Raw genomic sequence first — 14568 nt, 5'->3', positions numbered from 1 at the left:
ATTCAATTACTCTTCCATGATTCTTCTACCTCCGCTTATGTATAATCAGGGCTGTAGTCACGGGAATACGCGTTATACACCGTATATCTTCTAGTTAACTTTACTCATTGGCGTATACATCGATGAGCCATTACATTATGACTTTGATTGATTGATTTGGTGTTTTAAGTCCACTTTAGCACAGTAAGGCTAATCACGACTGGATCTACAGTTTAAAGTGGGATCCGAAACACTATGTGCCTCTATCGAACCCGGGACCCCTTGATTACAACTCGACGACGCTACCACTTTGCCATCGGGGAGGTCCCATTACATTATGACCACCTACCTAACGAGCAGTCCGCAGTCCCATGCGCAGCAGAATTCGATGAACCGGGTGCTGTGAAACATTGTCCTGGTCATCACTGTTGTACCTGTGGACAATTTCTCTCACTGTGGTCCTGCGGTCGCCCCGAACAATGCGCGACAGCTTCCGCTGGCCTCTGGCATCAATGAGCCGCTGTCGACACACGGCTGGAGGACGTGTCGTCGTTTTCCCATCGTTGCACCACTTTCGATACGTGCTCACAACAGTGGCACGAGAGCAGTCAACAAGCCTCGCAGTTTCAGAGATGCTGGTACCATGGTGCCGTGCCGTTTTAGAGATGCTGGTACCAAGGCGCCGTGCCATCACAATTTGACCTCTACCAAACTGGTAGAGATCGGCCACTTTTCCCATTCTGACGCCTGAGACACTACTAAAAGCGAGCCTGTAGACCTGCCCAATATATGCCATGCTGCCATCGTGTCACGTGTTTCTCCCCGCGCTAAAGGCGCACTAAATGTTCCCGGATCGTGTGGTCATAATGTAATGGCTCATCGGTGTGTCTTCTGCTACAATGCATATACCTTCTACTTTCATTTCATTGATATTACATGGTCTCCACTTGACACGTCACGAAACTTAACGTATGTGTATACGTAGGGCTTTTCAATGTTGCTCCTGGAATTCATTATATGGCTGTAAAATCTCGTATTAAGCAATTCTGAAACGAAGGAAAGAATTTTGTGCCCCAACAGGAGCTTTGCTTAGTGTTAGAAAATTCAAAGATCTGTTAAGAGAAGTTGAAGGCCTTTTAAAAAGATATGCCGTTAAGGCATATGGAGGATGTGGAGGCAGGTCTTCACACATTCACAAACTAGGCTATTTGCGGAGGTGATGCAATCCGTACCACGCTCCGGCCGATTTTGCTTCCCATGGTTGTTACCAGGTACCCATTTATTAGAGGGTGACTGAATCCCAGAGCAGCTCCATCATGGATATTGCTGGAAAATTTCACACTTGAGATTCTCCACCACGAGAATCGAACCTGTGTCTCCAGCAATGCAGTCAGACACCCTGCCGACTAGACGGCCACGGCTTTTCTATATATACATGCATTACACACATAGGTTTTGCGTTAGAGCAGTCTTTAGCTTACATAGCACTTTATCCTACTATCCTAGCATTTTTTCATGGTTTTCTACACCATGTAAATGGTATTAATAAAATTCCACGTAATGTTCAAATTTAAATGTGGAAGCCATTTGTTTATAGTAAAAATTTTAAATACATCTTCCTTCACTTCCCTCCCCCCTGCTCTCAATTCTCTCTCTCTCTATTTCTCTCTCTCTCTCTCCCCCTATCTCTCGCCCTATAACTGTGTTCTCCCCTGTCTACTTCTGTACGGGCGCTCCTGTTTGTGCTTGAAAGCGCGACACTTTATACATATTATATACGAAGCAGAGAGGAGAGTGTTAAAATTTATGCGATCCTTGATGTATTTTTCATGAAGTTGATTCTGTCCACGGATTTTGCGTGAAAGTCCCATACAATTTTCAATATGCCCCAAAATTCACCGCATTACCTCCCGCCCCCATCACTTCTAACTCCTTGCCTCCTCCTCTCACATGAAAATCAGCAATGAAATGTATATGCTTGTTTTAAGTGCAAATACATGAGTGCATTACTGTGCAGTACTGTTGCAATATGTACATATCGAATATGTCACAACTGAATGCACGAAATTGTGTACAGAAATATATTTATTTTTCGTGTAAGATTTTGCCTCGTCATACGTAATGAATGCATTTAGTTCCTCACTTAAAGAAATGCAGTGGCATTTCTTTTAATACGTAATTCTCCAATTTCTTACTTCTCACAATCACTCAAGATCAATAGCACAAACATCCATGGTTTACGTGAGAGTCAAACCCAGGACCTCTGACGTAGCACTCGAACCACTTGGCCCCGGAAGACAAGTTTTAGCTATGCGGTATAAACTTACAACAATATTAATGATTCATATTGCAATACTCAACGAAGAATTTATCAGTACACAGTAGTCTGTAGGTCGAGAAAGATCTCTAACATTACACTAAGTAGCAGCACAGAATGTTCCAAATATTAAATGTGGTTCCTTTATTTCTGGTGGAAAGTTAAGTTAATATATACTCTCTCCTCCTTTTAACAAATATTACAAAATATGAAACCTTTTTTAATGAACCATGTACCTTAAACATGAATCGAACTGTACCTATATCGTGTATATTATTTTTCTTTTGCCTTACTTGAAGTTAGTATACCTGCATTTATATGAACACAAAGGACACATTTCTTAGTCTTCTTGGAAGTTTAGAAAAATTGCACGATTAAATAACAGAAACTATTAAGAAAACATAATTGTAAAGTGGCAAGATTACAGTAATGTTGTGTCACCCAGCAGTACTAATATATTTCTCTCCTACCTTATCCATTAGAGTAGGGATGACTCAAGGATCTTGATTTCATCCACATTGTGGTCGGTCGTAGCAATTCAAGAAATGCCTTTTGAATACTTATACAGATTAGTGTCCAATCTGACAACCTTATATTTGGCTAATAGAACAACAATTCTCAAAAATTCTTAAAAATATGAAATTCGTTTGCAAACTAAAGCAAAATATGCACATATGGCAACAAGTTCCAAAATATGCAACATAAATATGGTTTCATTTACTTACATTTTTGTCACAACTCATAGAAGGCAATACTTTTTAAATATGCCTTTTCAATATAAATATCAATTTGCGTATAAATCCTATCTAGTAGGATTCTATATTTTTAATCTATTCTATTTATATTTTTACGTCGCTTTTCTACTAATTCACATTAATATTCATATATCTGTAGGCGAATTGTCCTTTCATTACATATAGTTTTTATGTCTCTATGCTAATCGCAACAATAAGAATGCATTACGATTAAAGGCACATCCATATACATGCCGGAACTCGAAACTATGAATGGTGAAATCGGGCGCAACTTGGCATGTTCGTGAAACAAAAGCAAGATTATTATAAAATTTAGGCGCTACATTCTTGATTCAATAATCAACGATAGTTAAATTGTTATATTTCCAGGAACGTAACCATCGAAGCATAAGATCAAACTATTTGATGCCATCCAAATTTTTAACAAGAAAATACAGGAAGCAGAGAAAGTTTCGAGATGATTTTTACCCATAGCTGAATCAAGAGGTATGAAGAAATTTCTTAACTTCTATTCCGGTTATTTTACATCTCTTGTATACCGCTTAGGCTGATCGCCACCATGGGAATGAATGTTGAACTGGTGAAATGTATGACCGGATGAACTCGTGTCTTATAATGTTCTAAACTGGGATGTCTGGCTTCGTAGCACCCTTGCAAGGAAACTGTCAAATTTCGAAAATAGTAAAATGCTCTAATTGTGATCATCTACATGCTACAATACAAATATCAATCATTTTTTATATATTTACTATTTTTACACTGACCAAATTTCAATCAGACGGTACACATTGACGAATAGCAGACATAATAGTGCATAATTATAATATAATTCACCTGTGATCAAAACTCAATCATTGCATTGAGAAGATTCTAGTAAAACTCAATAAAAAAATGTTATTTTCTAAAAAGCCTAACCAGATAGGGAGAAGTTATTAATTATAAATTTGCATTTAGATATTTGAATTATACACTCTTCACAAAAAGTTTTGGAATATTGTTACGTTAGACAATAGGTGATAGACACGGCCTTGGAATGCAACAACACATGGTATCTGTCTGGTGGACGTTCTAGTCTTTCTGCAGACATATCCCACTGTGGCTATCACCTATTTCCTAAAATAATACACTAGTCAACAAATTTAAACTTTTTTTCTGCAACACGGGGAAAAAAGGGTCAGTTTAACTAAATCGAACCTCCTGAACACGAAAATGATAGTAAAAATGTCGTAACACGTAACGTTTTTGTGTTACACTGGTAAAGAGGATTGTAGTGAAGGCGACGAAAATATATTACGTGACTTGTATTTTTAACTAGGTTACGAATGCAGTTATTACACTTGTATGGGTAAATATCATCAATAAGATGTAAAAAAGATCAAGGTACAAACACGCACATATATGTGTATGTGTATATATGTAATATACACAATATACAGCTATCACAATGGATGCATTACCCTTATTTCCTCCTCTTGTAATGTTTATCACTATCTCTAACTAGGAACCAGCAGTAATCGCCCATCATGTGAGGATCCCATCTACCTTGATATCTCTGCTCCATTGTGCGAATGTCTTGATGGAATCATTCCCCTTGTTCATCACTGATGGGTCCTAAGTTCTTTGGGAAAAAATCCAGGTGGGAGTGGAGAAAGTGGATTTTAAGCGACATTCGACATCCAAGCTTTGCATAAGAATCAAGGAGTTCCAGAACTAATTGAGTATAGTTTGGTGCTTTAGTATTGCCCAGAAATCCATTCACCACTGCACTAAAAGCCTTCCAGGCAGCTAGTTCTTTGACACTTAACTTCCTATCAAAGTTGCGATCTCTCAACAGTTTCCGAATTTGGGGGCCAACGAATATTCCCTCTTTCACTTTAGCATCACTTAGTTTTAGGAAGAAGCTCCTGACAAAACCATCTCCATCTTTGTCCATGGCCTTTACAAAATTCTTCATGAGGCCTAATTTGATATGCAAAGGAGGAAGCAATATGTTGTTAGAATTAACTAATGGAGCATACTTCACATTTTGTTGCCCTGGCTCTCGGAGGCCAGTTTTTCCCAATGTAGTGCGATTCTGTAGCCCTACTGTCCCACAAGCAAAGGAAACAACAATACTTTGTAAACCCACCTTGGAGTCCCATTAAAATGGCAATGACCTTTAAATCGCCACAAATCTGCCAGCAGTACTTATTATATTGAATCATATTTAACATACTGTCATATGTTTCCTTCATCTCAACAGAATGTGCGACTGGTATGGATGGTTTTTGGTTGCCATTGTGTAACAACACTGCTTTCAGGCTACTTTTGGACGAGTCTATAAACAGTCTCCATTCCTCAGGAATGTGCTCCAACCCAAGCTTATCCATTAAACCGTCTATATTTGTACATACACAGAGGGAATTTTTCATTTCAAAGTAGCCTGAAAACTGTTCATGTCTCTTTCTGAAATGGGTAATTCTAGTTCCAGAAGCCAGCAGATTCCACTGTTGAAGTCAAGATCCAAGCACCTCAGCCTGCTGCTTAGTTAGATACATATCTCTAACCAAGTCATTCAGTCTGGACTGGTCGACAAGGAGTGGTTCCATCTCTGGTTGTGGAAAATAGCTTGGATCATTGGAAGTGGAAGGGATGGGTGGCTCTTCTTCTTCTGCAAAAGATTACTCTAAATGTGAAGGTGGGCTAGGGATTGGGAGTTCAGGTCCATGTGGTATGGATCTCATAGCGGAAGGAATATTGGGGTACACAATACTGGATTTTGTTCGTTTAGAATGTCCCGCTATGCTTTTAGGCAGAAGTAACAGTCCTCAGCATGGCTACTCGGTTCACGCCAAACCATTGGCACCGCAAATGCCATAGCACGGGTTTTGTCTCCACGAAACCACCTCACAAGAGTTGAATAACAAGTCACACAGCACACATGGGGAGCCCACACTTTGTCTTGGTCGCCAACATTGCACCCGAAGTAGCTATAATACGCTTGTTTCAACGTTTCTGTCAACATTCGGCGTTGACTTTTTAAAGTGTACTGCCCGCACACATAGCAGAAATTGTTTGGTAAATTTACACAACCACGTCGGTTTTTCTTCATTGCAATATCACCCAAGTAACTTCAACACAACTTCTCTACCTCAAAGCACGTAATACTGAACTCATTAAATCACACTCCCTTCAGTCTGTAGAGCATTCTCCCTTATCTTATCAGTAACTCATTCTGGGGGAGGGAGAAGCAGCCTTTTTGAACGTCAACAATGGAAACATAGCCAGAAAAAGAAACAAATCTTTTTATAAGTGTGTTTGTTTATACATTGTTGCAAAATTTATTTTCATTGTTGCCCAAAATCATATAAATTGGAATCCAAATGTAAATAACGTATCCACATTATGCCGGATATGACGTCACGTGTATCTCTGAAATGTTACGTGATACAAAAATTTCAGTTGCAGATCTGAAATCAGCACATCCGAATTAGTTAAGAACACATGTTACCTTTGATGTTGCAAAATGGTTGTTGACTAGTGTAATATTCCAAACTTGTGCCTAATACAAACAATATTCCAGACTTTTTCGTGAGGAGTGTATATTCATATACATACAAATATTACTTTGAAATTATTATTACATTAAATTAAATTAAATTATATTATATTACATACATCTGAATTATTCTACAGGCTAATTTGGGTTTCTGTAAACAATTTGAGAAATAAATTAGTATCTTGTAAGTACAATAACAAGCTATATTTTCGTATATGATATTTCGGACTACCGATGGATTGTGGCCTAGAAATCTGTAAAATTGAAATCATCTAAAATGTATTTGTTTTAGGAATGTGAGAGGAATATTCCACTTCAATAGATATACCATCACGGACTTACTGTACAGGAGGACAAGTGTAAATTTAATAGTAACTGTTCAGCTTCCCCCACACGTATTAAAATTTAGTATTTTTTTATTAAAGGAGAGCTTTGAATTTCGCGTGTACGAGGACCAGGAAATCGTACCCATAATAAAAGGTTAGTAATTTCCAAAGTAGATACGAAATCACAAAACAAACAGTACATGAAAAACAGAAAAACGAAAATATTAGAAGTACAAATGCTATACATATAGAAATAGTAAATCTCATATGATAAACGTAGGTAAAAATTTCGATATCACAAACATGTAATTACATCGAACATATTAAATTTAAGTGGTTAAGTGTAAATTCAAAGGGCTTCCAGAAACACAATTCTGAACTCCCCAACAAAAATTCCATTTAAATTTAGTTATTAATTATGTTGTTTGGGTGTACTAATCTTTTTTGTGTGAACAGAACTGAATATTATCTGAGAATAGAAATGTAGATTAATGCTACTGGCAATATTTTGTGCTCCTTCTGTATAAGACGTACCAAAGAAATGTGTTTTCCTTGAATGCAATTTCTCAACACCTGTCTAGAGTTAGAAATGGCAGGAAGCCCTGTACAATATGAAAGTTGAGGAAACAAATGAAGAGGCATCTAGGATCGTCCAGAAGAAGCCTTTATCGTCGTTGTTCCTTACTGAAAATTGGCAGGCAGGCGAAGGTCTTGAGTTTTTCGCTCCTCTATTTCCTTTGGTCAGTGTTGCCGATCCCATTATTTCTCACTAAATATGGGATGGGTCGTAGAATTACTTTCTGAGTTTGAGTGTGAAGTTACCGTGATTCTGATCGTGTGAGAAAGTGAAGGGAGGAAGGGATAGCAGTTGGGCAATTCATTCTAAATTTAAGAATTGGCCAACATTGTTTAGATATGAAAGAAATTAATTAGCAGAAGCTGCTAGAATTAAGTGCTAATATTGTAATATTACAATTATATAAGTCATATAAGAAGTAATACTAACGGAACATCTAGTCCTAATTATTACTATACCACTTGCTGCACTACGTGGCAGGTAAGGCAAATAATCAACTCAAGGTGAAGGCTTTGCCCTTTCACGCCGATTCAGCCATAATAGAGGCTAATAAAGATGCCTGCCTTGCAACACTGTGAGCAAAGAGGGAAACGAGAGACAAGCAGTCATGTGTGAGGACCAGATGTCTGACCTTGAACCGCATATTTTGGTAAAATAGACTTTCCATCAGGTGACGGGTGGTCAATTAATGAGTCCTGCGAATTGTGATATCCGCCAAACATTATTTTATTCAGAATAACCATCAGTTATTCACCTGTGTTTCTCCCGTGCACCGATACACACTCCTAATTACGTAGTGATACAAATATAGTAATCTCATAATAAGCAAACCCCATAAATGCATTACGTTTCACCATTACTGTCATTATTGTCACTACAGTTCGGGTTTTAAAAGGTGACCCTTTCTCTAGACACCCAAATGTCAACCTCACTTCCAGGTAGTACACCTTGGACTGCATTTTACTGACTAACAAGCAGTGATGTGCCGTAGACTATAAGTTTACCTCTACATGCGTTGTCTACACGTAATCTACGCATAGATTACATTGGTTTGTAGTTTACATAGACTACGTAGACAATCTAAAGTGCATTAAAATTAATTTTCAAGGGTTTCATGAAAGGAAAGTGACATTTTCAACTATATTGGTTCCTAACTAAATCAAAGGAACCCTATTTACAACAAAATTTCTCGTCTCTTCTATTATCAACTATGGATGAAGATTAATAGTATGCAAAAAAACAACAACAGATGGCAGTCTTGAGCCAAGAGTAGTCTTTTTCCCATAAAACACTAGAATATTTCCTATGTTAGGTTTCTTCCTAGGTGAGAAATTGTTCGAATTTGGAAGAAAGAGTATGAAAAGTTATCCTTACACATCAGCAACTGATACGCAGTATAATTTTCTTTTAATTCCACGGCTCCCTTTGCTAAGTTATCACCTTTTGCCATGTTGTTTACTTATTACATATTACTTAATCTACGTGTATAAAATAGTCTACGTGCAGAATGTAGACTATCGTTGATTACGCGTAGATGCACATCACTGCTAACAAGGCTCTGACGTTGGGACCTATGGCCAGTATATCCTCTATAGGACTTGTGTTGTGTGCTGGCCATATCTGTTTGTAATTGCCCCTTCATCTACTCATCCCATCACCAATCATCCTCATCTTCGCAATTAGTGGAAGAAACACGAAATAAAATAAATAAAATCCATCATTCATTCCCTGTAGTTCATTTATTTATTTCAGAAAGTGAACGCAACAGGTATATTACCCATTTATGGCATTCATTGTACAATAATTTTGAGATAACATTATTGAAAAATTACACAGATCAATTTAGTATATAGACAGAAAACATTTAACAAACATACAAGTCTTAGGTTCTATCGTAATTTATGTAATTTTAGTATATTCCTTTTCAAAATTGTGGTCGGGCAAAATAAGTCCATACTGTTTCCACTTTTGATGGTATCATTAAATGTTACACATATTCCAAATTGGGGATATTGCCAGAGCGTTGGTTCCATTGCGATGGAGGCTGAAGAGTTGCCTTCTTGGTCGTAATTTGCTTGAGGGGACGTAGAAGTCGAGCTGTGACCGGGCGGAAGGAGCTTCAATGAGATTATTTAAAATTTTGTGGAGGAAAATGAGCAGATGCATGATGCGTCTGTTGTTGAGAGTTGTTAGGTTAAAATATCTGAGAAGGCTCTCACGGGATTCCATTTAAGGGTAAATACCATCTAGACTTTAGGTGTCTTAAGAATTTACTTTGAATTTGTTCTATTTTGTTTATACCTTGCTGGGTTATGCTTGCGTATTCAATTTTCGCTATTTCCAAGTTAACTTCCATGGACATTGATAAGAGTTTGTTTCTTTTTAAGTCCACTTTATGAACAAGGCAATCGGACTGGATATATCGTTTAAGTAATATCCGAGCCACTATGTGACTCCACCGGCTACCGAACTTGGGACACTCTGATTACAAGGCCTCCCCGATGGCGCAGTGGTAGCGTCGTCGCCTTGTAATCAAGGAGCCCCGGGTTCGATACCCGGTGGAAGCACATAATGGTTCGGATTCCACTTTAAACTGTAGGTCCAGTCCCGATTAGCCTTACAGTGCATAAATTGGACAACTCAATCAATCTTTGATTACAAGGCAACCCCGATACCACTACTCCATCGGAGAAGCCCGCAATTCGGCAAGTAAATGCTGCTTTGAATTTTGTGTGTGTGTGTGTGTGTGTGTGTGTGTTTGTGTAAAAAAAGCCACTCAAAACAGTAGGCTATTATAATGAACAGGTAATTGCTTCCCATGTATGGAGCCGCAATGAAAAATACTAGTAAAATCCATCAAACATGCTAACTTTTGAAATGTATTGAATGCTATGGATTATGGCTTTCGCAATCAACTTCCTCCCCAAAGCCCCCATTAATGCGATAATCGGATAAGGGTCGTAATCTGCTCCCAGTAAGCGCCCTCGAGTTAACGGGGTGAATTCGACTACAGAATACCAGAGCAATCGGCATGGGAATTTGCACCATCAGGGTTAAATGGTTAATTACGTTTCCATGGTTTCGCGATGATTTAAACTTTCGAAGTATACATATATTTCTTGTTCTTCTGATAAAGAGTCAAAGTTGTAATCGTAGCGAGCTATGAACACAGAAGCCCTAGGTTCGAATCCTGCTGCTCCATCTTTTTCATCAGTTCACCATTCTTAATCGTTGCAATTAAATTAGAGAGCTAGAACAACGACGTAAAATAACCACAAACATAAGAATTGTTAAGCCCACTTTATGCTCAGGTAGCATAGATGAGAACCCTAGCAACAGGATTCGAACCACTGGAAAATGTTTCTCCACAGGTATCGAACACGCAACTCCTCGACAAAATACACACATTTTTCAAGAATGAACACTTAACAACACAAAATAAATCTAAAGATTTGAGTTTCAAGTCAATTTTCATGCATAAATAGGCTAATCGGGGCTGAACCTATTGTTTAAAGTAGGATCCGTCCACTATGTGTTATCTTGTACAGTCACGGACATTTCTGGGTTGTACGATCTTATTGAAAATGAATGGGATTATTACAACCCAGAAGTGTCCGTGACTGTACTATGAGCACTATGTGGATATCAAAATAGCCAGCGAACTAGAATTTACACTAAAGGACATGTTTCTATTTCAGGCCTGATCAGCGCTCTAGTGTGCATGTGTGGACTGCAGAGCGAGCAGCGGTGCTGTTGCGTTGTAAGCGGGGGAGTCCTCGATACTCCGTCAGTCGCGTTCGTGAGTTGGAGAATCTCTCGTCATCTGAAACAACAGGTGGTTCCGTGAAAAGGAGGGTGGGTGCCTTATCTCCACAATATGTTTTCAGGGTTGCCAAATGCCAGCGGACAAACGCGCTAGATTCCAGCTTAAAAATCAACAGAAAAGCGCCAGGAAAAGTGAAAAATCACCAGAAATAGCGCTACATCACAAAAAAAGTGAATTATAACTTAAAATAGTAGCCTATATTTTCCTTTATCAAGCATCATCATCATCTGACAAGGCAAACGTCTTTTTCATGAGAATCTTGAGCCGTGGAAAGTTCGTTCATCAATTCCAAAACGTGTGCATTGTTCCGGTAGCTACGGGCAGAGAATGGGGAAGGGAAGTGTGTTTGCAGTCGCCTCGGGCGCCAAAGTCAAGAGGGCACGAATGGAATATTAATAATATTCGCTCCAGTATTTGAAATACAAATTAATTACATTGCATTCATGTAGATCTTAAATTCCCAGTGAAGATATTATGAATCATTACAAATTGAATATAACGATGAGATTCTTCACACCAGAATTTACACCATAAAATCTAAAAAAAACACCAGAATTTCGCCTTAGATCAATTTTAAAAAAGTTGGCACCAGCTCGAGGTGTCAGAATACCAGATCTGTTGTAAAAAGCACCGAATTGGCAAGCCTGTATTTTTTACCTCTCAAGGCAAACGGCTCTCCAAATCTCTCTTGCTTATTGGCCTTGAGCTGCATGCGGGAAGTTCGAACCGCATTGAGCGCTCGCTGGCCTCTAGAAGTTCAATCGGGATGTTCAAGTATTCTGCATGTTGAGTTTTTAGCCGAGCTTAAACAGGAGGTAACAGAGAGCTAACACTAGTCCGCGCCTCAGCGACCTCTGCTAGAATATGAATTAGGGGTCTAATTATGCATTAAATGCCATGTCGACTACACACAACATTGACACTTCAAAGTGAAAAACTAAGGAAAGACTAACGAAGCCTAATTTTTATCTTGTAAATCTACTCATAACTGCTTGTTTCAGAAAAATAGCCAAGCCTCTTATTGCTACGTTAGCTAATGTCTAAATGCCTTATAGGGGGTGAAAGTATAAGTTTATCTGTTTACTGCCACTCCATGCCGAAACACGTGGACTCTGTTGCCAATACACTTGTGTACTTCACCGCAGAAGCAAGCAACTAAGCTCTGGCGGCCTTTCGAATGACTTCTTTTCCATTTCCTTTAGACCATTCGCCACTATTTCTATCGTATCCAAAAGATCCCGAAAAATTCCTAGAAAAAACTACTAACACCACAACAAACACAGCTACACACAAACATTCCACGTCGTTGTTGAACCACATAGTGCTAATAAGGGGAGAAATCCATAACATGCAGAGATCATTTAATTCAATAAGGGTACGGTGAGCTGGCAACGTCGGTGGCCGGTTCGTCGACGTGGTTGGTTTTCGCCGACACAGCTCCCTTCATATTCTCGTCTGCTCTTCCGGCGGAAAGCCGGTGGTTATACGTTTGCCCTGTAAATATTTTATACGAGTACTAATTCAACATATGTATGTATGTAGTATGTATTGTTTATATATGAAAGGGGGTACAGTTTCCTTCGAGGAGCTCAAATGACGAAGGAGAGGAAGATCTGAGCGGCCTGAAGTGAAATGGCACGAGAGATTGATTAACGAGAGCAAAGTACATGAACAGAAAGAATAAAGTTGGAAGAATAACTGGCTTTTACGAAAACTGCCAAATATGCTCTGATTAGTGACAACTTTAAGCTGAATAAGAAACGTTTTCATTCCCCTTAAGAAATGCGTAAGTCAGAGGTTCCCAAACGTTTTTGTTTCACGGCGCTGTTACTGTTTCAAGATCTTTCCGCGGCGCCCAAGTCAGAATGTAGGCCTATCTAACACTTGCAACGCTCAGTTAGTGTGGTTAGGCTGCTTGCGTTAAGTTAAAAAATGCACACATATTTCAAATTCAGAAACATTTTATGTGTAAAAAGTACTAAATAAGAATATATTTGGAACAATCATATCATTTCAGTGAAAATATTGGAACATTTAGCGGCGCCCCTGTAAGCCAGCTACGGCGCCACTGGCGTAGGTATTGAAACACATTTATTGATGCTATTTTTTATAAGTTTTACCTAGATAAGAATCGACTTAAAGTTCCGCTATTAACCGTAACGCGTGAAAAAATATAGAACCTAGGACTGGACAACTTCACTTTTCTCCAAAAGTCGGGAGGCGTATTTACAAACCTTATAGTGCTGCAGAACCAGAGGTATATAACACTTTCTTATTGGCTGTGTGCACCGGAAGTGTTTATGTTCCGTGTCCATTGTTCCTTGCTTCTTCATTTACAGCAAAAGTATGGAAAAATTAGACTTGTGATTATATAGTAATAAAGTTTCTAAACAGATTGTCGAAATTATGTTACGAAATATACGTTTATATAATAAAATATAATGTTTAAAATGCTATACGTTGGATATATACATAATTTTCTGAATAGTCATTGGTAGTTACAATGTTTGCACTGATGTGACTTTAAGTAGAAAAATCATTCACTTCAAGAAGAGTTCTGATTTCTGTCTTCTAAAACATTAATTTAAATAATTTTGCTTAAATGAACCTTAGTGTAAATGGGTTTCTTATCTTGTTGGGATGGATATCTGAAATCTACACTGTTAACTTGAACCCTGCCATCTAGCGTTAACTTGAAGGAACACTGCATCAACTTCCGGATTGGCAGCCAATCAGTAGCCAAATATCCCTGGAGGTTCTGCAGTACTATAGGGTTTGTAAATACGCAGTCGGGAGCACTTACATGTAATTGAAATATGAAACCATATCTATTATCTTAAGGAAAACTACAACTTCAACCTCTTCCTGTTGCCAGATACAGTGGTGCTTCTCATACCAGATGCCTCACACAACGAACGTCATACATAACGAAAGTGAGCACGAGCTGGAATATGTCCCGCATAAGGAACGCAGTCCTGCATTACGAACCGCACGCGAATATTCTGACACATGATTGTACTGTAGTGTACGTTTTTATTGAACTGTATAGTACGTACTTTATTTTCTATAATTTATAAATTAGTAAATTCCTAGCATTTTCAAAGTTGTTTTTGTAATATTCCCTGCAATATTGTTTACGATATTTCGCGATTTTGGACCGGGCTCGGTATAGTCCTATAGTGACCTATGGTAAACAGAGTCCCGTATAACGAACGATTCGCATAACAAACGCTGTTCCGGAACGAGTTCG

The 14568-nt window shown here is 38.5% G+C and overlaps 1 protein-coding gene across 1 annotated transcript; it reads right to left on the bottom strand.

Annotated features, from left to right (window-relative positions):
* Positions 1-328: 328 nt before the first annotated feature.
* On the bottom strand, positions 329-718 carry LOC145994991 (uncharacterized). Its single transcript, XM_083131524.1, has one exon. It carries the CDS (start codon positions 716-718, stop codon positions 329-331), a length of 390 nt encoding a protein of 129 aa, XP_082987650.1.
* Between the last annotated feature and the right edge of the window lie 13850 nt (positions 719-14568).

Source organism: Lepisma saccharinum, chromosome 11, assembly GCF_977018435.1.
Source record: "Lepisma saccharinum chromosome 11, izLepSacc3.1, whole genome shotgun sequence".
In the NCBI taxonomy this organism is placed as follows: Eukaryota; Metazoa; Arthropoda; class Insecta; order Zygentoma; family Lepismatidae; genus Lepisma; species Lepisma saccharinum.
The sequence above is the reverse complement of the archived record's forward strand: the minus strand, read 5'-3'. Positions and strand labels throughout refer to the sequence as shown.

What these genes read in the sequence shown, in the direction of transcription:
- LOC145994991 (XM_083131524.1), bottom strand. Translation starts at nt 718, where the DNA reads ATGGGAAAAGTGGCCGATCTCTACCAGTTTGGTAGAGGTCAAATTGTG.